The sequence below is a fragment of the Eremomyces bilateralis genome, assembly GCF_010015585.1.
Source record: "Eremomyces bilateralis CBS 781.70 unplaced genomic scaffold P152scaffold_1, whole genome shotgun sequence".
NCBI classification, from domain to species: Eukaryota; Fungi; Ascomycota; class Dothideomycetes; order Eremomycetales; family Eremomycetaceae; genus Eremomyces; species Eremomyces bilateralis.
In genome coordinates, this window is record NW_022985067.1 from 372,400 (window position 1) to 394,693 (window position 22,294).

A 22,294-nucleotide genomic window follows, 5' to 3' on the forward strand; every position below is an offset into this window, starting at 1 on the left:
TTGATATTATGATGTCGACCCCGAAGTCTCCCCTTATCCTCCGCGCTAACTGCTGGTGGTAAAGCGCCATGTTCATACAGTCTATGCCCCTGCCGCCAGAATGCTTCGAATATCAACAAGCAACTCAACCTCTGTGCTACTTTCCAATTGCACCTTTAGCAGAATATAAGCCATGATATTACGAACCGTTGCAATATCCCTCCTATCATGGGCCGCGCTCTCTTGTTGCGCAGCAGCACACGGAGGTCATGATCAAGCTCCTCTTCCCCCAGGTACGGATTGGGCAACACGGCATATGTCTGGTACGTCGTAACCTTCGAAATATAGCGCTGTGAGGATCCACCACTAATGAATCGTCACCTACTAAAGAGGAGCATCACATGAACGGCTTCGACGCCGCCGTCTTCTTCCACCTTCACGACTACGACAACACCGGCTCCTGGTCCCCGGACGATATCCGCCGCACCTACGGCCTCTTTGACCAATCGACCCGCAACATCCCCGAGACACGCAAGGCGCAGATCGCACAGAAAGTCCTCGAGCTGTACGATTTCAACCACGACGGCCTGATCTCCAAAGCGGAGTACCTCGCCGCCACGGGCAACGGCGTGACGCTGCCGGACTTTGGGACAGGGCCAGGCCATCACGGTGACTCGGAGTACGAGTACGAGATCCACCATTTCGAGAAATATCACGGCGACGACGCGAAGGAGGAGGATTTGGTTCATCCGGAGGATATCGAACATTTCAAGGAGCATGATAAGCTGGATGCGGAGAACGCGGCGTGGGAGAAGCGGGAGCGGTTGGGGATCATGGAGGAGAATATCCCCCAGAAGTTCCGACGGAGGTCATGATTGATGAAGGCATGTTCTTGGTTTTTGTTCTAGAAATGATATGGACATACCGGCTACCGTAATCACGAGGCATTCAATTTGTTGTGGGATAGCTCCGTAATACTCATTCCCAACTTAGCTATCCCGACATTGGGAAACTCAACCTAAGCGGTCTTCGGCGGTCGAATCGTATCCTGATCCAACCCTTCCTCTCCTGGCGGCACATCAACCTCCGCTCCCTTCCCCCCATACCTCCCAATATCATCAGCATGGTGATCCGTTCTATGCTTCTCCGCTCGATCATGACCCTTTGCCGCCGGGTTGTTCGGATCAAAGTGCATCCTCTTGCTCTCCACCTGTACGGGGAGACGGTCTCCCGTGCCTGTGACTACTTCTCCCGTCGTTCCGAGGTCTCTGTTTCGTCGCGGGATGTCCTCCGGGTTGTCGGCCCCGTCGCCGTGGTAGGCTCGGTGATTGGGATCTTGATCGGGACGGGGAACGGAGGAAATGGTGCGTGGTACGCTGGCATCGTCGGGGATGGTGGTGCCGGTTGGGGCCATGTCTTCGAGGCGGCCCCCTCTGTATGCGTTTCGGGCTGACATGATGAGAAGGGCGTTGTGATCAGTGAGAACTCGATTCGGTTTGCTGTGAGAAGAAGAAATCTAGAGTGTAAGTGTTGTGTGAGTAGACGAAGTTAGCAGTAGATATGAGAGGACTAATATGGTATTCATGATTCCAGGCGTTCAGACGTCATTGAGAGTCAGACTCGCCTTTCCCTTTCCCCAAGGACACCTGAGATCAAGGGACTGCAGGTGAGTCTGAGGATTTAATCCCAGAACTAGACTGGATAATATGACACTTTATGATGCAAGTATTGTTTAAGAGGCTGACTATTTCCATCGAATTGTCAGGGTCCAGCTACTCTGGTGGGCACGTGATTTATTAAAGCCTCAGGCATTAAGGCAGCAATAGTCCTAGCCAGGTGCCAGGTCAACAAGGTGTTTGACTTCAGTTGTCTCACGAACGCCAGAGTATAACAATATCTCCGACTCCAAGGGCTTGGAGAATTCCCATAAAATGCCTCCTCAAGAAGCTGACAAACGCCAAGCGGCCCGCGAGGTCATCGACATCCTCGACGAGATTTCAGGTCTCCTGGTAATCCGACGCAACGACATAAACTAAGCCCAGTCGCTAACCTCGCAGAACACGAAACTGACGCGCCAACAACTGTCATACTGCGTGTCGTTGATTGAGAATGGCGTCAATCCGGAAGCACTTGCAGTATGTTAAATGGCCCCAGTAGAGTTCAAGGTTCATATGGGTTGACTGGCGGCAGAATGTGATCCAGGAGCTGCGGCAACAGTATCCTGACTCTGGCTACGCAGACGAAGGAGGAAGAGCGTGATGATGCTACTATTGCTCCTAGTTGGGCAATGACATAGCCAGCGGCTTGTTCATGAAGGCGTCGAGCCCCCATTTAACAAATATGAGTGGTATGATACCCCTTTCCCTAAACCCCTTGCGCAGCGACTGAATCCGATCTGTAGTGTTCGCCAGAGCTCCGGAATCGGACTTGAGGGTTCCTGAGAATCAAAATCGAGGCATTGGTAATACACTGTCTCCTTCATCACGAGGCCGTTCAAGCTTATTGGGATGCTAGGAGGGGAAGCAGTGCGAAGAACCTAGCTATGAGAGGCGTTAGAGTTGGTTCTAGCTCAGAACCATTGCCCGCATTTCGGGTCCACGACTAATGATATGATGAATTTCTCCTCTCACTGTTGTTGATGAGATTGGTTCACGCGCTTGAAGCTCTACCTACTTTCAAAAGCCCGTTGGTTGCAGGTCGTGTCTGCATCCAACCAGAATCTACTCCACGTTGAATGCCACCTCTCGCACCACCCTTCAATACCACAGTGGCCCCATTCGAATCGCTCCCAACCCCCTCCCATAAAATCCTATTTATTTATTTTTCTCCTCGTTGCCAAAAAGTCTCCATCTAAATAGCAAAACTATAAATCCCGCGGCCCTAGTTATCACCTAGTAGGTCCCTGGGTTCTGAGGTTTTCCAACGTACTCCCTATGGGGACCACTACGCCACGTAGTCAGATTGCTTCCTTTAATAGGAATGGGTTTGTTTGGTTTATGTAGTGCACTTCAATGGGGGTGGATTGCTTTCATGTGCCTGATGGATGGCAGAGCACCTGGCTCCTGAGTCTACCTAACACACTCCTGGCTTATCCTCTACGCACCGCACTGAAGATGGGCATGTGCTTTAGGACATTGGCTGGGGCAATGTGATCCTCTTACCACTGACACCCTCTAGCTAATGCGGTGTTTCCATCCAAACATCCCCCTTAACGGTATTCTGAAGGAGTACTCCCACCCCCTTTTCATTCATTTGGGGATCAATATATTCCTCGCCGCTTCATAAGGATACAGGTCCCACTCGTTGAGTGGCCCTTGGGTCAACGGCTTACTTCGACCGGAATATGGTTAAGGAGCCCGCGGTATAGCACCCGGAGGAGTCATTTGAGCCACAGGCACATGAGACACCTTCTTGAGGCGGAATTTGTTAATTGACCGCTAACCAGTATATGGCAACTCTAACTATTCATCATCTTCCAGATCCCATAACTCATCGTCGTCGCTCCATCCAAACAGTCTCGCCAATCGAGCCTTCACCCCATCCCACAGCCCCACCTTAGTAACCATCGCCAACACCAGCACCATCGGCAAATACCAAACGCTTGCCCAAAACAGTCCTCGCGCCGCCTTCGTCACCTGCTTACTCTCTGACCCATGCTTCTTTCCCTGCCGCCAAAACGAGAATGCCTCCTTCATCAACCAGACGTTCACCGGCGCAGAGAGCACGACGAACGGCCACGACACCACCCCGGCCGCTGTCAACCCGATACAAGTAACGGGCAGCACCATCGAATACCGCAACGACACCCGCGCATTCCGCGCCGGATTACTCCACGCCAGCATCCGCAACCCCGCCCGCCGATACTCATTCCGAATTGGGTGCGCCAGCGCGTTAAAATGCGGAAACTGCCATGCGAACAGCAGCGCGGCGAGACACCACCCTCCCGCGCTATCGGCCCCCGTCAACAGAGTCTGGAACCCCGAGATGAAGCCGAAGCCGTCCAGGAGGCGATCGGAGAGCGTGGACGACGCCGCGGTGATGGTGCTGAGCGGCGTGGTGGCGCACTCGCCGGCAGCGGCGGCCCAGCCCATTAGAGGAGGGATGGCGCCGACGATGGCGCCGGCCCAAGTGTTGATTGCAGAGAGGGGTTTGAGGGGGGTGTAGATGCCGGCGTAGACGACGATGTTGAGGATGCCGAGACCGGTTACGACGGGGTTGGTGCCGAGGGCTAGAAGGGTGGCTCCGGTGAGGGCAGACGCGCCGGCGAACAGGAGCGCGCGAGACGGGGTGATCAGGTTGCGGACGAGCGGCCGATTTCGCGTGCGTGACATTTTGGCGTCGGAGAGGGGCTCGTATAGCATATTTAGGGCGTTCGCGGAAGCAGAGCAGAGGGCTGTTCCGGTAGTGAGGTGGAGGAGGGTCAGGGCGTTCAGGGAGGGCGAACCCGATGCGGCGGCAAGGAAGTCGGGGGTAGGGTATAAAGAGTAGGCGGTCGTCGTGGTGAGGACGATGAGGAAGGATAGGCGCGGTTTGGCGAGCGCGAGGTACGTCGACATCGAACGTTTGAAGGAGTGCTCCGGAAGGGAAGCGGAGAGGGTAGTGAGCTTTGAAGGGGCATCGGCAGGGAGGTCCTGTTCGGCTGTTTGCTCGGCGTCTTGCTGCGCGGCTAGTGCTTTTTGTCGCTGCCTTCTTCGGTGTGGTAAATCCTGGGATTGTGGAGTTGATACGTGTGTCGGAGTGTCTCCCACACCTATACTGCCATGCGATCGTGTTATCTCCCCACTGCCCACCACCTTCCCGGTAAAGAAATTCTTTCCATTACCGGAATCACTGGACTCCCTGCTCTTCATTTGTCCGCTCAGAAGCTCCTTAAACGCCGAATTTGCCAGGAAGAAATCCCGGTTCGCACGACGGGACTCTCCTCCAATTATACCGCTTTGGTCATGATCAGATTGCTTGCGAGGCAGGCTCACAAATGTCTGGCGTAGTGAAGAGGTCCCTGTGATGCCTGTTTTACTTCTTCTCGTCCAGAGTCTGTCTCCGGTGAGCCGGGGTCGTGCAAGGCGCGTTAGGCATCTTCTGCAGATCGTCGAGGGATCGATGGGGGCATTGAGTGCCATTGGAGATTCGGAGGCGATCACAAATGACCTCGCCAACGGTCTACTAAGAATCTAGATACTAGATCTCGGTCTCTCGGATGTTAAACAGAGCTGAATGGCTTGTACATGAACCGCATTGAAGGGCAGTGTCTGATGGAGGACGGCGACCTGCTGCAAGTTAGATTCCATTTGACATCAACTCCACTTTAGCTGGAGAGATGAATACCTGAAAGGCCACAGATTCTGCAGAAGTTGCCAATGGAGGAATCGAGATGTCCATATCAACCCTCGGTCGAAACCCGAATCCAACGTGAAGAATCAAGAACAACCCTGAGGATATTCGCGGCTCGGTGCTAGTGACAGGGGACCCCTGCATTCCCGAACCGTCACTCCGCAGCTTCATCTGGACAATCCCACGCCGTGACGCTGCCCTCCATTTTCCTTTCTCCTTCTCAACCTCTACTATATCGATTCATTCAACCGTTAGTTTCCGGATGCGCTCCTTAGCTATCGACTTGCTGGAACTCTCATAACCTCCTTCCCCACCTCGAGCCATCCTGCGTTCTCGCCTTACCCCAAACTCGCCCGGTTGGGACGTCGATCCTACACGCAACGATGGCTTCGCAGCAGTCCATAATGAACGAGGTCCTCTTGGGCTTTCGGAGAGCCTCGAAGCGTCATGAATATGGTACGTCACCATTCACAATGCAGCCTAGTCGAAAGGACATAAAGGCCACCCTGCGAGCTTCAAGCGAGTGTTTCTGGCGTCAGGCGAGAGCGGATCGAACTGCTTGACTAAAAGACGAGCGCGTCATGTCCACTGAGCTCTCCGAGGGTTATAACGGTCAGATATCGATCATAATACTCACTGTATCCACAGACTCCGAATCCGACGACTCTATCGTGCTAGCGACGAATCGCGGCAACAAGCTTAAGCGCAAAGCGAAGTACGTGCAGGAGGGGAAACTTGACAATCCAAATGGCCCGGCAACACAAAAAAAGGTATGTCGGCTTTCATCAACCTCCCGAGAGCATGCTAAAGATTTCGAAATAGCGCATCCGATACGCTGGGTATGACCGCAGCATTATTTCTCGCAACCCACCGCGCTTTGACGAATACGGCGACATCATTGAGACCGACGACGATGAGGATTACGATGCTCGAGACAACGAAGACAATACCTACAAGGACACTAGAATTGAAGGTAAACTACGAACCTACGGTCCGATCGAGCAGCGCTGATTTCTTTTCTAGTCATATTGGGACCACTCACAGCCGCGTCCGACCTTCCCACACATCCCGGTCTCTCAATACCCTACAAGTCCGCTGCTCTCCCCGAAATGGTAACCGCAGCGGAAGAATCGCTACATAAAGAACAGGAGACATTATGGCGGATGAAAAACCTACTCACCAACCTCCGCGGTGACAGCGGTTGGGTCCCAGTCGGTGCCGTGCAGAGCGACTACGACGAGTGGCTACTCAATACCATCACAAATGGGGCCGAAGATGAACAGCCGGATGTCATGGCGCTCATATGGGGACCTATTGCAAATGGGGGTGCTGGGAGCCCGCTCAAGGCACTCCCGGAACCGACGGGAGACGAGGAACGGATGGACGTGGACCTACCGCAGGAGACGGTCGCCGGCGCCGCGGACGAGCCGATGCAAACTACTAATGGCTCACCGCCGGAACCACGTGCTCCAAACGGAGTTGCCGCCGCGCCACCCTCCCAAAACTTGATCATCGAAGAGCTAGAAGCGGCGGCGACGGGCGCGACGACCAACGGCGCCGTCGACCACGCTCCCCAAACCGCCATCGCAGAAGGAGACGCCCCAGCACCCGATGCCGAACAGGACGACAACGCTGCCGACGAAGCCGACGCGGACGGCGAACCCTCGCAACCCCCCCACCGCATGACCACCCGCGCACGCGCGCACCGCACCTCCCGCTCCCCCTCCAGCAACCCCTCCCTTCCCCCCTTCGTGCACCCCTTCTTCGAATTCAACGCCACCGCAATCCCAGGCTTCGACGCGGGGCTCCCCACCAACGAAGCGCACGACGTGCGTGCGTTCCTGGTCTCCTACGTGTCGAAGCAGGAGGAGGTGGTGCGGGGGACGTCGAAGCTCTATCATGGGTTATTGAAGGCGCTGCGGATGCGGAAGACGGTGTGGAAGTGGTGTCGGACGGAGGGGCATGTGGGGGAGATGTCGGACGGGGAGGATTGGTATGATCGGGAGGAGTGGGGGTTAGAGGAGGATTTGGTGAAGGGGAAGGAGGAGGAAGATGAGGAGGTGACGAATCAGAAGAAGACGAGGAGGAGGGGGGATCGGTAGAGTGGGTGATGGGGGATGAGGTTGGGGGAGTTTAAGTTTTGCGTGGTGTTCGGGATGCGTTGAGGAGTCGATCGCTCGGTTGATGTGAACAATAGACTATTATACGATTTAGACTCGGGTAGAGAATCGCGATACTTGCGGCCTATCGCAGATTATGTTTCAATGATAAGAACTCGGTATTGCAGGATACGATGTGGAAGTCTGGATCGCTATGCTTTCGGTGAGATGGGAAGTGTGTTAAAAGTTAAAACGGATGATTTGGATCTCAGGAGAATATCGTCCCCGGGCCAAAAGAATACCGGCTTCTGATTGCGTTAAAGTTCTATTTATTCAACCTCCTATCTATGATACATTGTCCTTTCCCCCCATGCCGAGTACTCTTTTACAATTGAGAGAAAGGCCTTAACAGTAGAATGCCATCGCAGGGATCTAAGCGCTTAGAGCTTTGTCGACAATTCCTGCACCTTGTGCACCAGGTCTTCTACCTTCACCGATTCCTTGACGCCCAGCCGTCGACACTGCACCTCAACCGACCCATCCCCGTTCCTCCCCGGCACCACCAAGACAATCGGATATCCCACCACATCCGCCTCGTTGAGCTTCCAGACCAACGACCTCGTCTTCTTCCCGCTGCGATCGTCCACCGCCACGTCCAGCCGCGCACCCCCTCCACTCCTGTTCGGCACACGTACCGACCGGAGCCTCTCATACACCCGCTCCACCAGCAGCCAAGACGGCGACCCCGGGAGAGATTTCGGGATCACTGCCACGTCGAACGGTGCGATCGCGCGCGGCCACACCAGCCCCGTGGCATCCGACAGCTGTGACGCCACCGCGGCCATCAGGCGCGATACGCCGATCCCGTGGCACCCCATGTGCATTGGCGTGTCTTTTCCGGCGATGGAGACGGTCGCGTGCAGCGGCGCCGTGTAGCGCGTGCCGAGGTGGAAGGTGTGGCCGACTTCGACGGCGCGTTGCGGCGCCAGGGTGGAGTTCGTGTCGTCAGGGCATTTCGGACAGATGATGCCGGTGGCGGGGCCGTCGGTTGCGTTGGTTGCGGCGGTTTGCTGTGCGGTGGCGTCGACTGCTTCGTCGTTCACGGCGTACCCGCATGTCCCGCAGATGTGCACCGTGTCTTCGCCATCTGGTGATAGGTAGTGGTATTCGTGGCTGAGGCTGCCGCCCATGACTCCGGAGTCTGCCTGTGCAACCACGAATGGCAGGCCTAGGTTGGTGAAGAGAGCGTTATATGCCTCTTTTACGGCGTCATACGCTTGGAGGGCGCTGTCATGATCCGCATCGAATGTATACAGATCCTTCATGATGAACTCTTTGGCCCGTAGAAGACCTTGTCGAGGTCTTAGTTCATCGCGGTATTTTCGAGCTGGAGATAGTCAGATATAAGCCAGATACCACCGGTTAGTCGTTGCCGTAACAGTGGACATACTGATCTGGTAGAGCCGTAGGGGCAGGTCGGAGGAGCTTCGTATAGAATCTCCGACAATACTCGTGATCTCCTCCTCATGAGTCGGGGCGAGCACGAATCCCGATTCTCTACGGTCGGTGACTCCGAAAAGCTGGAGATTGACTTAACATCCACTTGGAACCGGCAGATGCGAACACATACCTCTGACTGCACTTTCTCATACCGTCCGGTTTTCTTCCACAATGACTCGGAGGTCAAGGACGATAAGGAAACTTTACTCGCATCTACGGGGTATGAGTATTGAACATTGTTTGGAAAACCCTTTGATCATACCCAGCGAACGCATGTGGTGATCAATAAGCCCCTCGAGTTTGTCAAGGACTCGCAACCCAAGGGGTAGCATATGAAAAACCCCCGAATGAGACTCGAGAGAAAACTTAGTATCAATGAGGATGACCCATCACGTTAAGATCCTCACCTGGCGGATATATCCAGCCCTCTCTAGTAAGGAGAAAGTGTCCTCTTTGTCTCCTATTCATCGTTAGATCGAATACCACATTGACTCAACTCCATGGGTTCACACACCTGCTTTCTCGTCTTTCAGGTACCGTACCGGGGCCCATTCTATACGCTGCATCTCATGGCGTCGCTAGTTCTCCGGTTAGCTCCTCTTTTAATTGAATAAGTAGAGCCATTCCTACCAAGGCGCTACATGTTGAGAACGCTACATGACTGTGGTTCGGGACTTGAAAAGACAGAAGTTTAAATGAGTGACGCCATGAGCCCCTATAAAGGACGGCGAAGGAGCCACAGCAAATCATCAGGGTACATGTATAGAAACAGGTAATTGAAGAGCCATAGTAGATGGGAATAATTATATAAAAGTCAACAATTGAAGCATCGAAGATCTACACTGACGATATTGGTAGAGATGGACCCCTGTATCATGCCGCTTCCTCTCGACGTCAGTCGATGCTCTCATTATGGAGCTTCGATTTCCAACTGATATTGAGATTATCGTCGTTGGGAAAGCCACACCAACATCGATTAATCTTAGAGTCGGAGAACACGATATTGAAATCCTGACATACTTTCTTCCATCACCTTCAAAACGGCTTGGTTATTCTGGCGGACTCCGCCTCCGGCGGCTCCATCTTCAACACCCCAAGAAACATCCACACCGCAATCCACCACCATGGCGTCTAACTCCCATCACCCCGAGACGCCAGAGCTAACCCCGAAGTTCTGCTTCAACCAATCCGCCCTTCGAGGTCCGTCCTTCCGCATCCCCCCAATAACCCAACCTAACCCCTCCTAGACTTCTTCCGCGTCTCCCGCTCCGCCCTCGACGACACCATCTCCCAATCTCTCAACGCCCTCTCCGAACCCTCCCGCTCCCCCTTCACCCCCTCCACCGTCTCTACCCGCCCCAGCATCCCCACCACCCGCCAACTCCCTCCCTCCACCTGCACCACCTTCACCGCGCAGACGCTCTTCCCCGCCTGGAACGCGCGGGACGCCGTGCTGACATATTGCAGCGCGGTGGCGTCGTCGCCGGACCCGGACGATCCCGGGGCGGTCGAGCGGCGGATCGAGGAACATACGCGCGAGAGGCAGACGGTGGATGAGCGGTTGGATCCGTATAGTGGGCGGTGGTTCCCGAAGGAGGCACGGGCGGAGCGGCTGGGGAGGTGGGTGAGGAATGAGGGGATGGTGGAGGAGATTATTAGGGAGAGGAGCTGGGATGTGGTAAGGTCAAGATGTGGGGGAGTGGAAGAGGGGTGGAAGGAGGCGTATAATGAATGGAGGCGGGGGAGATAGAAGGGGACTCGGGGGATGTTTGCGAAGGACCGGTGGCAGGAACGGTAGTAAAACGGTATACATCTTGGATAATGATTGCACATCTCGGGATAGAAGGATAGACGGAAGATGCACACTCCACTCTTTATTTACAGTGCATTGAGAGGACCTGATGTTCAGCGGTCCGAAATAGACGCATAGCTAGCGCTGTTTGGATTCTAGGTATCCAGCTGGTCTAATTTGTATGAAATATATAGACGTCAAGTCAGCCAGCCTGACTGTCTATCCAAAGTCCCAGTGCGCCTCGTGAAAAGCACAGAAACACGTAACATAAGTCTAGTATGACCTTTTACGTACGCTTGTTCCCCATCAACCTCTTCATGGTCTGTCCTCGTCAGTCAAATTCATGTGGAGGAATTCATCTCCAACTTACCGCTGCCTGCTTCGGCTCGACGAACAACCCTTCCGATTCAACCACTACCCCACCCCGTCCCCAATCATACGCATCCGTCTCGCCGTTTTTCTCCCCATTACTCTCCCCATTCACCCCATTCGTAATCTTCGCCTTCTCCCCCTCCATCCACTCCTCCGGACTCTCCAACGCCATCAACTTCCCCACCACCCACGCCTTCCGCCCCTCCGTCTTCGTCGTCCTTGCCCTCAACACCACCCACTGCTCCGCCTTGCACGGCAGCCGATAATCGATCTTCAAACTCGCCGTCATCCCCACCTTATTCGGCAAGCTTTCAAAGCAGCACCGCGCCAACCCCTCATCCATCAACGTCGCCAGCAAGCCTCCGTGCACGATCCCCGGGTGCCCGCACAGCGACTTGCCCAGGTAGTACAGCGCGATCATCTCTGTCCCCTCGCCATCCGCGAACTGGATCGGGGGGACCGCAATCCGGTCTTCGCCGAGCAGCGTGCCCGCCGTCAGCGTGTTCGAGCGCACCGCCTCGGGGATCTTCAGATGGGGGCGCGACTCGCGGAGGGTGGCGTTTTGTCGTAGGTGCTCCACGAACGGGTGGCGCTGGATGTAGGCTTCGACCTCGGCGGCCTGGGTGTCGGGGGCCGGGTGGAAGAGGGTGAGGGTCTCTTCGTCGGTGGGGGGGTCGCGGAATGCTTTGAGGTTCTCGGCGGCGGGGGAGGCGGCCATGATGAAGCCGGTGACAAAGAAGACGGAGGAGATGAGGGAGAAGCGGAGGATGCGGGAGAGGAGGGATTTGCGTTCCGGGGGGGAGTCCGGTGGAGGGGGGAAATATGTGGGAGCGGAGGTGGACGGATGGGACTGCGTTGATGAAGCCCGTGATGTATGTAGCGAATGCGGGATGGCTAGGTGAATTGGACGTTAGGCACGGCACAACGTAGAAGAGGAATAAAGGCGAAACAGAACTGAAATATAATAATCAGGGAAACCACGCCTTATACTCACCCTTCCGTAAACTTTCTTGCCGTCCCAGATGCAAATGGCGTACCAGACTCCTCGTAGGCGACGATCGACGACACGACGCAGCCGCCAGAACCGGGGCGGCGCCGCTCCGTCGGACCGACATCAGCCTCCGAAGAAGAGGAGTGGAAAATTCGGCCATTTCACTAGGCGCGCCTTAATTGGGCCGTCTGGGCCGCGAGCAAATCGTCGATTGTTGCATGTAGGGGGAGGGCAAATGTCGGCGCCTTTGGACGCGTCTCGAAGAAACTTTTGCCTCGGCAAGGTGCCGGTCCGTGACTGGGTGGGTGGATGGCGGGTGAGGATGGATGGTTCAAGAGGCGAGGGTGAACCAAAGTGCAAAGATTAATGAACGGGCCGACTCCGTCAACTTGTCCAGACTCCGATATGGTGTCGGTGAAATATGAGTGCTGTCCATGAATATATGCAATATTGTAGGCACTGGTTTAAGGCTTGGGACATGATTACGTTCAGGTGCGCCTCTTAATTACCACGTGTAATCATTGGTTTATCCTTCTCCATCATTGAAGTAGGTAGAATAGTATATGCCGTAAATTCATCTCATCCGCCATTCCTCTTGGCTGCCATGTTGGGTTCACTATATATGAGGGCCGAAGCGGCGCCCGTGATGCCACTCTAATACTCAAAGTCGTCATCAACCGACGGTCCCTTGGGCTTCGAGGACGCATCTTGCTTCCTGTACATCTCCGCCACCATCCTGCTCGAAGTCGCCTGGTCGGGCTTCTTATCGTCTCGCACCCTGATGAACCGTGGGAACCTCAAACTAACCCCTTTCCCTCCTGCCATCTCCTCCGCAGCGGCTTTGTACCGCGGGCTGAGCGTCAAGTCCGCCGTCTTGACCTCCCAGACCATCTGTGGCTCGAACCACACGTCGGGCTGATCCTTGTTGCCAGCGCTGTGCGAGTAGAATGGCTTCGCTTTCTCAATGACCATCTCGGACAGTTTGGTATGGAACTCTTCGAGGATGGCTTCGGAGAACCCAGTGCCGATGTTGCAGACGGTCTCGTATTTCTCGGTGCTGGGGTTCCAGCAGGCCAGGAGGAACGCACCGTATACGGATGTCCGCTTGCCTTTGCCGAAGTAGGCCCCGAGCACGACAAGATCGAGGGAGTCCCCCACGCCGGCAAGGTAGTCTTTCTTCACTTTCAGCCAGTTCTGGCTTCGTTTGCTGGGTTCGTAGCTGCTCTCGGGCCCGTCCAGCATCTTCACCATCAATCCTTCACAGGCGGCTTTCATGCTCTCTTCAAGAATGGCTTGGATCTCTTCGAGTTCGTTCGTGTCCTTGTAGGTCGCGAAAGAAAACTCCCCTTCAACCGGCGTGAAGGCCTCGTTCAACATTTCTCTACGCTCACGGAATGTCTTCTTGACCAGCGCCTGAAGGGGTTAGCTGGGTTGATATACGGGACTCATTGCACGTACCTCTCCGTTCAGGAAGAGAAGATCGAACGCAAACACGCAGACCTTGACCTTGACATCCTCAACCTTGACATCCTTCCGTTTCCGCGTCATCAATTGCTGAAACGGAAGCAGCTTCTTCTCCACCACATCCCACGCGACCGTTTCGCAATCCAGCACGAAGCTCTTCGTAGTATCCTTCACCCACGTCGGAAGCTTCGCGAGGATGTCGGGATATTTCTTGCTGAGGTCCTCCGAGTTTCTCGAGAAGATGTTCGCCACGCCTTTCACGGATTTGCCGGCCGAAGGGATGTCCGTGGCGAAGCTTTGCGGAGCGTCATGCGCGACGTAGTGGATCTGTGCACGCTCTCCATCGTATTTGTATTCACAGGTGAAGTCCTTGCCTTCGAAGCGATCAAGAACTTCGGTGATAGATTTGGTTGGACGAGCCAACATGGGTTTGAGCGGTACTCCAGGTTGGAGTCTGCAATTGTCTTGAAGATTACCCAGTCCGTGTTGGAGAATCATCGGTATGATGACTTCGTAGCTTGGAAGCTCGCTGCGTTTGGCTGTCAGTCCATCGTGATCACAAGTATAGCGCTATGGAGTGATTACCTGTAAACCGTTTTTAGGGTCCTTTCACCCTGGGCGAGCTGCTCCGTGCTAGGGACCTTCTTGCCATCGTTCGCCGTTGTGATCTCATGGAACACCACGGCCTGAGCTAGAGCAACCAGCGCGGTTTTTTCTGCGAGACCAAGCCTGAGTTTTCCCTCTAGCGTTCTCACAATGAACTTTGCTTCACTTGCGCCACCCTTGTTTTCGGTGATGTCAACCCCCTTTGCGCCCTTCCCTACGCTTTCCGCATCGGCGGCCGAGAGGAGTTTCTTTATGCCGGCAATCTTTCGTCCCTGAGATCCCTGACCTTCGACGGTAGCGATACTCATAAGCCCTGCATGAACGCCACGGACCGTTAACGGCTTCGGTTTGAACATTGTAGGCTGGTTGAGACGACTCTTCGCGGCGACCAGACCGAGATCTCCAATCTCGTTTTGATCGGCCTTGATAACTTGAAGACTCCGACCAGTGCTCTCTCCAACCGCTTTCATGATCAGGGATTCGCCAATACCCAGCTCAATCCCGGAGTAATCGGCAGCCAGTTTGTTTACCATGAGTAAGATCGTAGGGAGAAGGTCACCGGGAGTCAACCGCAGGACCTGTTGTAGAAACAGAGAGCAGTGCGCCATGATCTCTAGCCGTTTGGTCGTCATCTCAACCTTCGAGAATGTGGCGCAGAGCGCAGCATACGGCACCGGGTCACCCGCTTTCCAATCCGGATATGGATCCTTTCCACCCCCCTTAACAACAGTCTGGATCTTTTCGCGGGCTTTTGCAACGACCTCCGGCTTCTCCTCTCCTTCACTGTCTGCCTCGCTTTCTGCAGCTGAGTCGCTCTTTGTTGACTCCGCTTCATCCTCGTCCTTCGCCTTTTGGGGAACCTTGGCCGCGGCGAGCTTGACTGGGCTCTTTGGTGCCCCCTGTGCTGCCGCCCTGCCTCCTTCGGAGCCTTTCGATGGAGAGGGTGAGATCGAGTCCTTCTTCGGCTGTGGCTTCTTGCTTTCGACTGGCTTTGGTGCCTGCTTGCGCTGCCGCTTGGTTGGGGGTTCGTCGCTATCATCCTCTGATTTTGAGTCCTCCTCTTCGGCAATAGTCCTCTTCCCATTCAACGAACTCCTCCTCGCCCCGATCTCGCCAGAGTCATCCGGACTCTTCGCCGGTGTTTCGGCGGTCGACTCTTCCATTTTGACATCGGCCTCATCGTTCACCTCAGCCTCATCTTTGTCAGCAACTGCTGTGTTTGCTTTCTCCTCTGGTGCATTCTTCATCACCAGCGTCGATTGCCGTGGGGCAGCTTTAGAAGCGGTTCCATTCGGCTTGCCGAAGAATTTCCTGTGTAACGTAAGTCGCCATTATCCAAACAGGCGGACGCGACAGCCACATACCCGAGGGTCTGCTGCCTCGATTTAACATACCCAAGTGTTGATTGTTTAGACATGGTTGCTGGGTGGGGGAAGAGTAGGTTCGAGAAGGACCGAATGAAGGGAGACGGATGGCTCACATGGATTGAGCGGGGTGGAACGAGTGTATTGAACACGATGGATCGAGAGAGACGATGTAGCATGCCACACGGGCTAGTGAAGGGTAAATTAAGAATTTGATGTGATTTGCCGATTATGGAGAAGCAGTCAATAATAACTGCTGATCAGATTGACTTCACTTCCACAGTTCCATTGACGCGTCGCAGGCGTCCAGTCACGCGTCGCTTGTTTTGCCTTATTGCCTCAGGCAACAGACCCTTTCGGTGGCAGATCTCCCTGCAACGGCCCCACCCCAAAATTTCGAGAATTTCATCATCTTCATGGAATCGAAAAGCTCGATTGATTCATCCCAAGCACCAGATACCTAATATCAAGATACATTGCTTAATTTCGGCAAAATGGGGAAGAAAAGGAAGCCCTTGGAACGATTTGAGCGTAATTCGGAGTCGAAGCGCCCCAAATCCGAGCCAACATTTGCACCGAAATCGAAGAAGAGGAATCTGGTATGGCACAGTTGATCTGACGATCTTACAAGATTGCTGACGAATTGCTCAGGACATAGAAATTGGATCAGACTGGCATGCTGTCCAACTACCCTCCATCCCGATCTCCGACTCCGTTGTTCAGCCACCCAAGCGTGTACTAGATGAATTGCACAACCATGCCAACCAGCTCCTCGACGCCGAGGTCGCCAAATACGAGCAGGAGACCTCGTCCCGGTCGAACTCCACGCAGCGGTTCATGTCGACCATCATGACGTCCGGAACCCTGGAGGATAAGATCTCCGCCCTGACCTTGGGCGTCCAGGAGTCCCCGCTGCACAACAAAAAGGCCTTCGAGAGCCTCGTCAGCCTGGCGGACAAGCGCAACCGTGGCCAGTCCCTGATGGCGCTGGGAGCGATCAACGATTTGCTCGCTCAAGGGTCGGTGCTCCCATCTGACCGCAAACTTCGATACTTTGCGAAGAATCCCGCGCTGCTGAGCGCGCTTGAGGGACAAGATATGAAGAATTGGAAGGCGGGCGACGAGCTTCCGGAACCCATCCGGCCCGCGCACCTGATCGTGTGGGCGTTCGAGGACTGGCTGAAGCATACGTTCTTCAAGATCCTGACAGCGCTAGAGACCTGGTGCAACGACGAAGTCGAATACTCGCGCAGCCGAGCGCTGACGTACATTGCCGATCTCCTGAACGCCAAGCCGGAGCAAGAGGAGAATCTCCTTCGACTGTTGGTGAACAAGGTTGGAGATACGAACCGCAAGGTCGCGTCGAAAGCGTCGTTTCTGCTGCTGCAGCTGCAGACCAAGCATCCGGCCATGAAGGAGACGGTCATCAACGCCATGGAGGCTGACCTGATTTTCCGTCCGGGTCAAAACGATCATGCCAAGTACTACGCGGTCATCACATTGAACCAGACGGTGCTCAGCATGAAGGAGCAGACGCTGGCGAATAAGCTGTTGGACATCTACTTCGGCCTGTTCCTAGTATTACTAAAGATATCAGAGAAAAACGAGAACACCCCGGTGGTCAAGGCACCCGAGCCGGAGCAACGGCGCAAATTCAACAAGAAGAAAGGAAAACCGCTCCCATCTGACAAGCCGGCGGAAGAGCTCAACGAGAAGCTGGTGTCCCAAATTCTTGCTGGCGTCAACCGAGCGTTCCCATTCGCGGATACCAGCGATGCGACCTTCGAAGCACACATTGACACTATCTTCCGGGTCACTCATTCGTCCAATTTCAATACCGGCATTCAGGCTTTGATGCTACTGCAGCAGTTCACCAGCAGAAAACATCTGGCGGTCGACCGATATTACCGGGTGCTCTACGAGTCGCTTCTCGACCCTCGACTTCTGACGTCCTCGAAACAGATCATGTATCTGAATCTGCTGTACAAGTCGCTCAAATCGGATGTTAGCATCAAACGAGTCAAGGCTTTCGTCAAGCGACTACTGCAGGTCACGACATTACATGAGCCTTCGTTCGTCTCAGGCGTACTATACCTTGTCCATGAGCTCAACAAGACCATCCCCAACCTTCATTCTATGCTCAGCCAGCCCGAAGAAGGCGCCGACGATGAACGCGAGCACTTCGTCGACGTCCCCGAATCCCCTACCGATGCCCCTCCCCAAACCACCGATACTGCCCCGCGCCCCCGCTACGATCCTCGCAAGCGCGACCCCGAACACAGCGGCGCCGAGCACACCTGCCTCTGGGAGCTCGTACCCTACCAAATCCACTACCACCCGTCCGCGCAGCTCTTCGGCTCCCGCTTCCTCTACTCGGAGGAAATGCCCCCCAAGCCCGATGCCACACACCACACGCTGATCCACTTCCTGGACCGCTTCGTCTACCGTGGCGCGCGCGCCTCCAAGGCGACATCGACGCGCGGCGTCTCGATCATGCAACCGCTCGCGGGCACGGGGGCGGAGGACGTGCTGATCAAGAGCAAGGCGGGCGGGATGGCGGAGGCGCCGTTGAATGAGCAGAGTTTCTGGCAGAAGAAGGTGGAGGAGGTACCGGTGGATGAGGTGTTCTTCCATAAGTACTTCAACCAGCCGGCGAACAAGAAGAAGATGGCGAACAAGAAGAGGAAGGATGGCGATGCTGAGGAGGGGAGCGATGCGGATAGCGAGATGGGCGATACGGAGGTGTGGAAGGCGTTGGTGGATTCGCAGCCGGAGTTAGAGGAAGATGAGGAGGATGCGGATGAGTTTGAGGATGACAACGAAGATCTGGGCAGCGGGTTCATGGAGGACGAGGAGGACGAAGACGAAGACGAAGATGCAGAGGTCGAATTCGGCGACGACCAAGACGAGGGCGAAGATGCCGAACTGTCCGAAGTCGAGCTCAACCTCGAGAGCGACGACGACATGTTCGGCAGCAGCGATGAGGACGGCGAGCTCCCCGACCACATGATGTCGGTGCTCGAGGAGGCATTAGCAAAGGAGCGCGCGCCGACCACTGCGCCGGCCGAGAAGGAGGAGGATCCGAAAAAGGCGGGCAGGGCGCGGAAGCGGAAGTTGAAGCAGTTGCCGATGTTCGCGTCGGCGGATGACTATGCGAAATTGCTGGAGGGGGACGATGAAGAGTAGGGGTTGATAGGGAGGGTCGAACTACGGATGGGAATGCGTTCACGTCTGGGCAAAGGCTTTCTCCATTGGCAAGAATCAAAATACTTGTATCGGAAATGAGGTTGGGCTGTAGACAGGTGTATTCAATGTAATGGTCATTGATGACTTCATTTGGTTAGTTTGGAGGATCATGTTTGGTAGTAGAGCGACTGTGAGAGGGAAAGTTCTTCCGATGTCTGGTGTGATGAGCTGACGATGTGCTGGCTCGAGGGTTGAATCTAGATGGTTTGTTTTAGACTTTGATGATAAGATCACGATAAGGCATCTATCAAGCAATACGAGACATCAAGGCAGAAATACTTTCTAATCATTATCAACCGCGAATATCCGCAGCTCTCTGCAGTCTACACAGTTCAAATGATTACAACATTAATGATTACAATATCAATTGACAGGGACACGCTTTTTACACTGAATGAACCTCAATAGGAAGTTCAGACGACAACCGTAGTCGGAAAATTCCGCGTCAATTGGATGCCCTGCCCAATTCGCATATCTCGGCCGCGTCGTCATTGTTCATTCCCTGTTCTCTCCCAGAGGCATCCCCGACATTGACGCAGATGGCGCGCATCCACCATTGGGACTCGGACCGTTCCAGCGGCAAGATCAGTTCATCGCTCACCATCTCGCTTTTCCACTAGGCCCATGGTCTATTTCCATTGGCACCCAGAACCAAACTCTCAATGCGGGGAACTAGGTTGTCTGGATGGCATGCGGAGACTAGACCCGCGAGCTTCCCAGTTGGGAAGTTGTCAAGACGGATCCCCACGGTTGCATCGTGATCGTCATGCTTTCTTCGCATCCTGTGCCCACCACCGAGCCTAGGGATAACGGGGATGATTTTGTCTGGGGAAAATGGAGTCGTTGGCTCTATGCGGCTACGGAGGGCGAAGAGCGAACGACTCCCGGCGCTTTTTGCATCGTCACTTGAAGGCTCTCCGACGTCAGCCAAGCTTGATGACAATTCCATGGAAAACATGAACAGGAGCGGCGGTTGACGGTGCATGGAGAAGGTGCGGAGATCGTGAGAGACGGGGCCAGTTCTGCCGTAAGGAATATAATCCACTCATTGCCCTCATCGGCTGCTGAAGAATGGTTTATGATCCTTCGCTGCGTTTGGTGAGCCCGAGACAACTGAATTGCATGCCGTCGTCGTGACTTCTTCCACGATCATGGTGACCTTCAAGAGGATATCGATCACGCTGCTTGTTTCGATTCCATTCGTTTTTGCGTTGTACGAGAACGGCACCGTCATCGCACCATGCGATTCTCCTGTCTACTGTCATGGAGACATCCTTCACGAAATTGAGTTGGCACAGCCGTTCACCGACTCGAAAACATTCGTAGACCTGTAAGTTGGACTCCGCATTGTTCCAAGTTGCAAGCTCTTCCAATGATCGATTTCTCCAAGAAATCCGGAATCCGCAAGACATCCCGGTTCAACTCGTATTGTGTGAAGTGCATACAAGACCGTCTGCGGAGTGGCGCTAACTAATGCTGCAGGCCAACAATTCGTCCATTGGATGAGGTCATCGCCGCCTTCGGTAACCTGTCGCGGCCGATCACCAACAACTCGGATCTCAACGACTTCCTAACCACCTACTTTGGCGAAGAGGGCACCGAGCTGGAAGAAGTGCCGCGGGAGTCCCTATCCACCCACCCAGTATTCCTGGACCGGGTCAACGACACCGTGATTTCCGAGTTCGTCGAGAAGGTCATCGACATCTGGCCGGACCTCACGAGGCAGTATGTTGGCCGGGACAATTGCACTGGCTGCGTCGACAGCTTCATCCCCGTCAACCGCAGCTTCGTGGTCGCGGGCGGCCGGTTCCGTGAGCCGTATTACTGGGACTCGTTCTGGGTGATCGAGGGGCTGCTCCGCACGCAGGGCAACTTCACGGAGATTGCGAAGAATATCATTGAGAATTTCCTCGATCTGGTCGATACAGTGGGATTCGTGCCCAATGGAGCAAGGATCTATTACTTGAATCGCTCGCAGCCGCCACTTCTGTCGTTTATGGTGGATGCCTACGTGCAGTATACGAAGGATACAAGCATCGTGGAGCGGGCATTGCCGCTGTTGATTAAGGAGCATGACTGGTGGATGACGAATCGAACGATCCAGGTCAGCGCAGAAGGGGAGACGTACACTCTAAACAGGTGAGTATCAGTGCTCATATCCATGGTCCTAAATCTGACTGATCTCGGTACCAGATATGCGGTGACGAACACGCAGCCTCGACCAGAATCATACCGTGAAGACTACGTCACCGCCAATAATCAGTCCTACTACGCTGAATCCGGCATCATCTATCCTACAACCCCATTGGACGAGACTGAAAAAGTTGCACTCTATGCCAACCTCGCCAGCGGAGCAGAGTCCGGCTGGGATTACACCACACGATGGCTCGCCACTCCCTCCGATGCACTGAGGGACATGTATTTCCCTCTCCGCAGCCTCAACAACTACGAGATTGTCCCCGTCGATCTCAACTCCATCCTCTACGGCAACGAACTGGTCATCAGCAAGTACCTCTCCGCTGTCGGCAACGAGACTGGCGCGACGCATTACGCCAACCTCGCCCAACAGCGTAGCGACGCCATTTACGCCCTCATGTGGAACTCCACATACAACAGCTTCTTCGACTACAACCTCACCTCCTCCTCCCCCTACATGTGGATCCCCGCCGCGGACGACGACGCCACAGCCGCCGAAACCGCCGGTGCCCCCCCAGGCTCCCAACTTTTCTTCCACGCCGGCCAATTCTATCCCTTCTGGACCGGTGCCGCGCCCCCGCACCTCAAAAACAACCCCCTCGCCGTCTCCCTCGCCTACACCCGCGTCGCCCAGTACCTCGACGACAAAGCCGGCGCCATCCCTGCCACGAACTTGCAGACGGGCCAGCAATGGGACCAGCCGAACGTCTGGCCGCCGCTGATCTACATCCTCCTCAAGGGCCTCCTCAACACCCCCGCATCGTTCGGTGCCGCCGATGATGCCTACCAGTCGGTCCGCGCGCTCGCTGGTCGCCTCGCGCAGCGGTACCTCGACTCGACGTTCTGCACGTGGCGCGCGACAGGAGGTTCGACGAGCGAGACGCCGAAGCTAGACGGGCTGGCGGCGGAGGCGGAGGGCATCATGTTCGAGAAGTATGCAGACAACGCGACGAACGTGGCGGGAAGCGGGGGGGAATATGAGGTGGTGGAGGGGTTCGGGTGGACGAATGGTGTGTTGATCTGGGTCGCGGATACGTTTGCGGAGGGGCTGACGAGGCCGGAGTGTGGGGAGTTGACGCCGGCGCATTTGAGTGGAGGTGGGGCGAGGAGGGCGGTAGAGTTGGATCCGAGGGATGGGCGGTGGGTGAGGAAGTTTGGGAAGCGCAATAGGGATTGAGGAGGCGTGAAGGAATGTTTAGCTACTGCGGATGGTGCTGTAGCCGGCCAGTAAATCTGCCATCACTGATGCCAGATCATGGCATATAATAATGATGTATTTTACCTTTCACGAGATACTATTAGTGCATTTCTCAACTGAAAGCTTTTCAGTCGCAACGGTTTGAAGAGCGACGGA

At 54.9% G+C, this 22,294-nt stretch overlaps 12 protein-coding genes across 12 annotated transcripts; 6 read left to right on the forward strand and 6 right to left on the reverse strand.

Annotated features, from left to right (window-relative positions):
• The first annotated feature begins 164 nt into the window (after window positions 1-164).
• On the forward strand, window positions 165-1,077 carry P152DRAFT_477989 (EF hand domain-containing protein). The gene is made up of 2 exons (XM_033681624.1): window positions 165-302; window positions 370-1,077. Exons 1-2 carry the CDS (start codon window positions 173-175, stop codon window positions 852-854), a joined length of 615 nt encoding a protein of 204 aa, XP_033538544.1. The 5' UTR covers window positions 165-172; the 3' UTR covers window positions 855-1,077.
• On the reverse strand, window positions 858-1,697 carry P152DRAFT_453524 (uncharacterized protein). Its single transcript, XM_033678388.1, has one exon. It carries the CDS (start codon window positions 1,433-1,435, stop codon window positions 998-1,000), a length of 438 nt encoding a protein of 145 aa, XP_033538545.1. The 5' UTR covers window positions 1,436-1,697; the 3' UTR covers window positions 858-997.
• A 213-nt stretch (window positions 1,698-1,910) lies between these two features.
• P152DRAFT_477991 (uncharacterized protein) lies at window positions 1,911-2,607 on the forward strand (the record flags this gene model as incomplete). Its single annotated transcript, XM_033681625.1, has 4 exons — window positions 1,911-1,988; window positions 2,037-2,114; window positions 2,170-2,326; window positions 2,381-2,607. The coding sequence occupies 3 exons, from the start codon at window positions 1,911-1,913 to the stop codon at window positions 2,236-2,238; spliced, it is 225 nt and encodes a 74-aa protein (XP_033538546.1). The 3' UTR covers window positions 2,239-2,326; window positions 2,381-2,607.
• Window positions 2,608-3,394: 787 nt separating this feature from the next.
• P152DRAFT_510254 (protoheme IX farnesyltransferase) lies at window positions 3,395-5,378 on the reverse strand. The gene is made up of 2 exons (XM_033682650.1): window positions 5,305-5,378; window positions 3,395-5,246 (listed from the first exon to the last, which is right to left on the reverse strand). Exon 2 carries the CDS (start codon window positions 5,097-5,099, stop codon window positions 3,441-3,443), a length of 1,659 nt encoding a protein of 552 aa, XP_033538547.1. The 5' UTR covers window positions 5,100-5,246; window positions 5,305-5,378; the 3' UTR covers window positions 3,395-3,440.
• A 293-nt stretch (window positions 5,379-5,671) lies between these two features.
• P152DRAFT_453526 (uncharacterized protein) lies at window positions 5,672-7,647 on the forward strand. Its single transcript, XM_033678389.1, has 3 exons — window positions 5,672-6,080; window positions 6,133-6,283; window positions 6,334-7,647. Exons 1-3 carry the CDS (start codon window positions 5,892-5,894, stop codon window positions 7,410-7,412), a joined length of 1,419 nt encoding a protein of 472 aa, XP_033538548.1. The 5' UTR covers window positions 5,672-5,891; the 3' UTR covers window positions 7,413-7,647.
• Window positions 7,648-7,849: 202 nt separating this feature from the next.
• P152DRAFT_469430 (class II aaRS and biotin synthetase) lies at window positions 7,850-9,241 on the reverse strand (the record flags this gene model as incomplete). Its single annotated transcript, XM_033680899.1, has 4 exons — window positions 7,850-8,796; window positions 8,860-8,989; window positions 9,040-9,122; window positions 9,172-9,241. 4 exons carry the CDS (start codon window positions 9,239-9,241, stop codon window positions 7,850-7,852), a joined length of 1,230 nt encoding a protein of 409 aa, XP_033538549.1.
• Window positions 9,242-9,774: 533 nt separating this feature from the next.
• Window positions 9,775-10,951, forward strand: P152DRAFT_453529 (uncharacterized protein). The gene is made up of 2 exons (XM_033678390.1): window positions 9,775-10,109; window positions 10,157-10,951. The coding sequence occupies exons 1-2, from the start codon at window positions 10,034-10,036 to the stop codon at window positions 10,657-10,659; spliced, it is 579 nt and encodes a 192-aa protein (XP_033538550.1). The 5' UTR covers window positions 9,775-10,033; the 3' UTR covers window positions 10,660-10,951.
• Window positions 10,933-12,157, reverse strand: P152DRAFT_426333 (uncharacterized protein). The gene is made up of 2 exons (XM_033677263.1): window positions 11,173-12,157; window positions 10,933-11,100 (listed from the first exon to the last, which is right to left on the reverse strand). The coding sequence occupies exons 1-2, from the start codon at window positions 11,789-11,791 to the stop codon at window positions 11,057-11,059; spliced, it is 663 nt and encodes a 220-aa protein (XP_033538551.1). The 5' UTR covers window positions 11,792-12,157; the 3' UTR covers window positions 10,933-11,056.
• Window positions 12,158-12,572: 415 nt separating this feature from the next.
• Window positions 12,573-15,740, reverse strand: P152DRAFT_453531 (ATP-dependent DNA ligase). The gene is made up of 4 exons (XM_033678391.1): window positions 15,499-15,740; window positions 14,114-15,445; window positions 13,523-14,057; window positions 12,573-13,477 (listed from the first exon to the last, which is right to left on the reverse strand). The coding sequence occupies exons 1-4, from the start codon at window positions 15,549-15,551 to the stop codon at window positions 12,719-12,721; spliced, it is 2,679 nt and encodes an 892-aa protein (XP_033538552.1). The 5' UTR covers window positions 15,552-15,740; the 3' UTR covers window positions 12,573-12,718.
• A 252-nt stretch (window positions 15,741-15,992) lies between these two features.
• On the forward strand, window positions 15,993-18,684 carry P152DRAFT_469434 (CBF-domain-containing protein; the record flags this gene model as incomplete). The annotated part of the gene is made up of 2 exons (XM_033680900.1): window positions 15,993-16,097; window positions 16,150-18,684. The coding sequence occupies 2 exons, from the start codon at window positions 15,993-15,995 to the stop codon at window positions 18,682-18,684; spliced, it is 2,640 nt and encodes an 879-aa protein (XP_033538553.1).
• A 338-nt stretch (window positions 18,685-19,022) lies between these two features.
• P152DRAFT_4027 (uncharacterized protein) lies at window positions 19,023-20,050 on the reverse strand. The gene has a single exon (XM_033676668.1). The coding sequence runs from the start codon at window positions 19,727-19,729 to the stop codon at window positions 19,361-19,363; it is 369 nt and encodes a 122-aa protein (XP_033538554.1). The 5' UTR covers window positions 19,730-20,050; the 3' UTR covers window positions 19,023-19,360.
• P152DRAFT_469435 (trehalase-like protein) lies at window positions 19,896-22,117 on the forward strand (the record flags this gene model as incomplete). The annotated part of the gene is made up of 3 exons (XM_033680901.1): window positions 19,896-20,074; window positions 20,227-20,883; window positions 20,938-22,117. The coding sequence occupies 3 exons, from the start codon at window positions 19,896-19,898 to the stop codon at window positions 22,115-22,117; spliced, it is 2,016 nt and encodes a 671-aa protein (XP_033538555.1).
• Between the last annotated feature and the right edge of the window lie 177 nt (window positions 22,118-22,294).

Coding starts and splice junctions, on each gene's coding strand:
- P152DRAFT_477989 (XM_033681624.1), top strand. CDS start 173: ATGATATTACGAACCGTTGCAATATCCCTCCTATCATGGGCCGCGCTC. Junction 303..369: donor GGCAACACGGCATATGTCTG/GTACGTCGTAAC, acceptor CACCTACTAAAG/AGGAGCATCACATGAACGGC.
- P152DRAFT_453524 (XM_033678388.1), bottom strand. CDS start 1,435: ATGTCAGCCCGAAACGCATACAGAGGGGGCCGCCTCGAAGACATGGCC.
- P152DRAFT_510254 (XM_033682650.1), bottom strand. CDS start 5,099: ATGGCACTCAATGCCCCCATCGATCCCTCGACGATCTGCAGAAGATGC.
- P152DRAFT_453526 (XM_033678389.1), top strand. CDS start 5,892: ATGTCCACTGAGCTCTCCGAGGGTTATAACGGTCAGATATCGATCATA. Junction 6,081..6,132: donor GCCCGGCAACACAAAAAAAG/GTATGTCGGCTT, acceptor ATTTCGAAATAG/CGCATCCGATACGCTGGGTA. Junction 6,284..6,333: donor CAAGGACACTAGAATTGAAG/GTAAACTACGAA, acceptor TTTCTTTTCTAG/TCATATTGGGACCACTCACA.
- P152DRAFT_453529 (XM_033678390.1), top strand. CDS start 10,034: ATGGCGTCTAACTCCCATCACCCCGAGACGCCAGAGCTAACCCCGAAG. Junction 10,110..10,156: donor CAACCAATCCGCCCTTCGAG/GTCCGTCCTTCC, acceptor AACCCCTCCTAG/ACTTCTTCCGCGTCTCCCGC.
- P152DRAFT_426333 (XM_033677263.1), bottom strand. CDS start 11,791: ATGGCCGCCTCCCCCGCCGCCGAGAACCTCAAAGCATTCCGCGACCCC. Junction 11,101..11,172: donor GAATGGGGTGAATGGGGAGA/GTAATGGGGAGA, acceptor TTGAATCGGAAG/GGTTGTTCGTCGAGCCGAAG.
- P152DRAFT_453531 (XM_033678391.1), bottom strand. CDS start 15,551: ATGTCTAAACAATCAACACTTGGGTATGTTAAATCGAGGCAGCAGACC. Junction 14,058..14,113: donor ACCCTAAAAACGGTTTACAG/GTAATCACTCCA, acceptor AGCCAAACGCAG/CGAGCTTCCAAGCTACGAAG. Junction 13,478..13,522: donor TTCTCTTCCTGAACGGAGAG/GTACGTGCAATG, acceptor TAACCCCTTCAG/GCGCTGGTCAAGAAGACATT.
- P152DRAFT_4027 (XM_033676668.1), bottom strand. CDS start 19,729: ATGCACCGTCAACCGCCGCTCCTGTTCATGTTTTCCATGGAATTGTCA.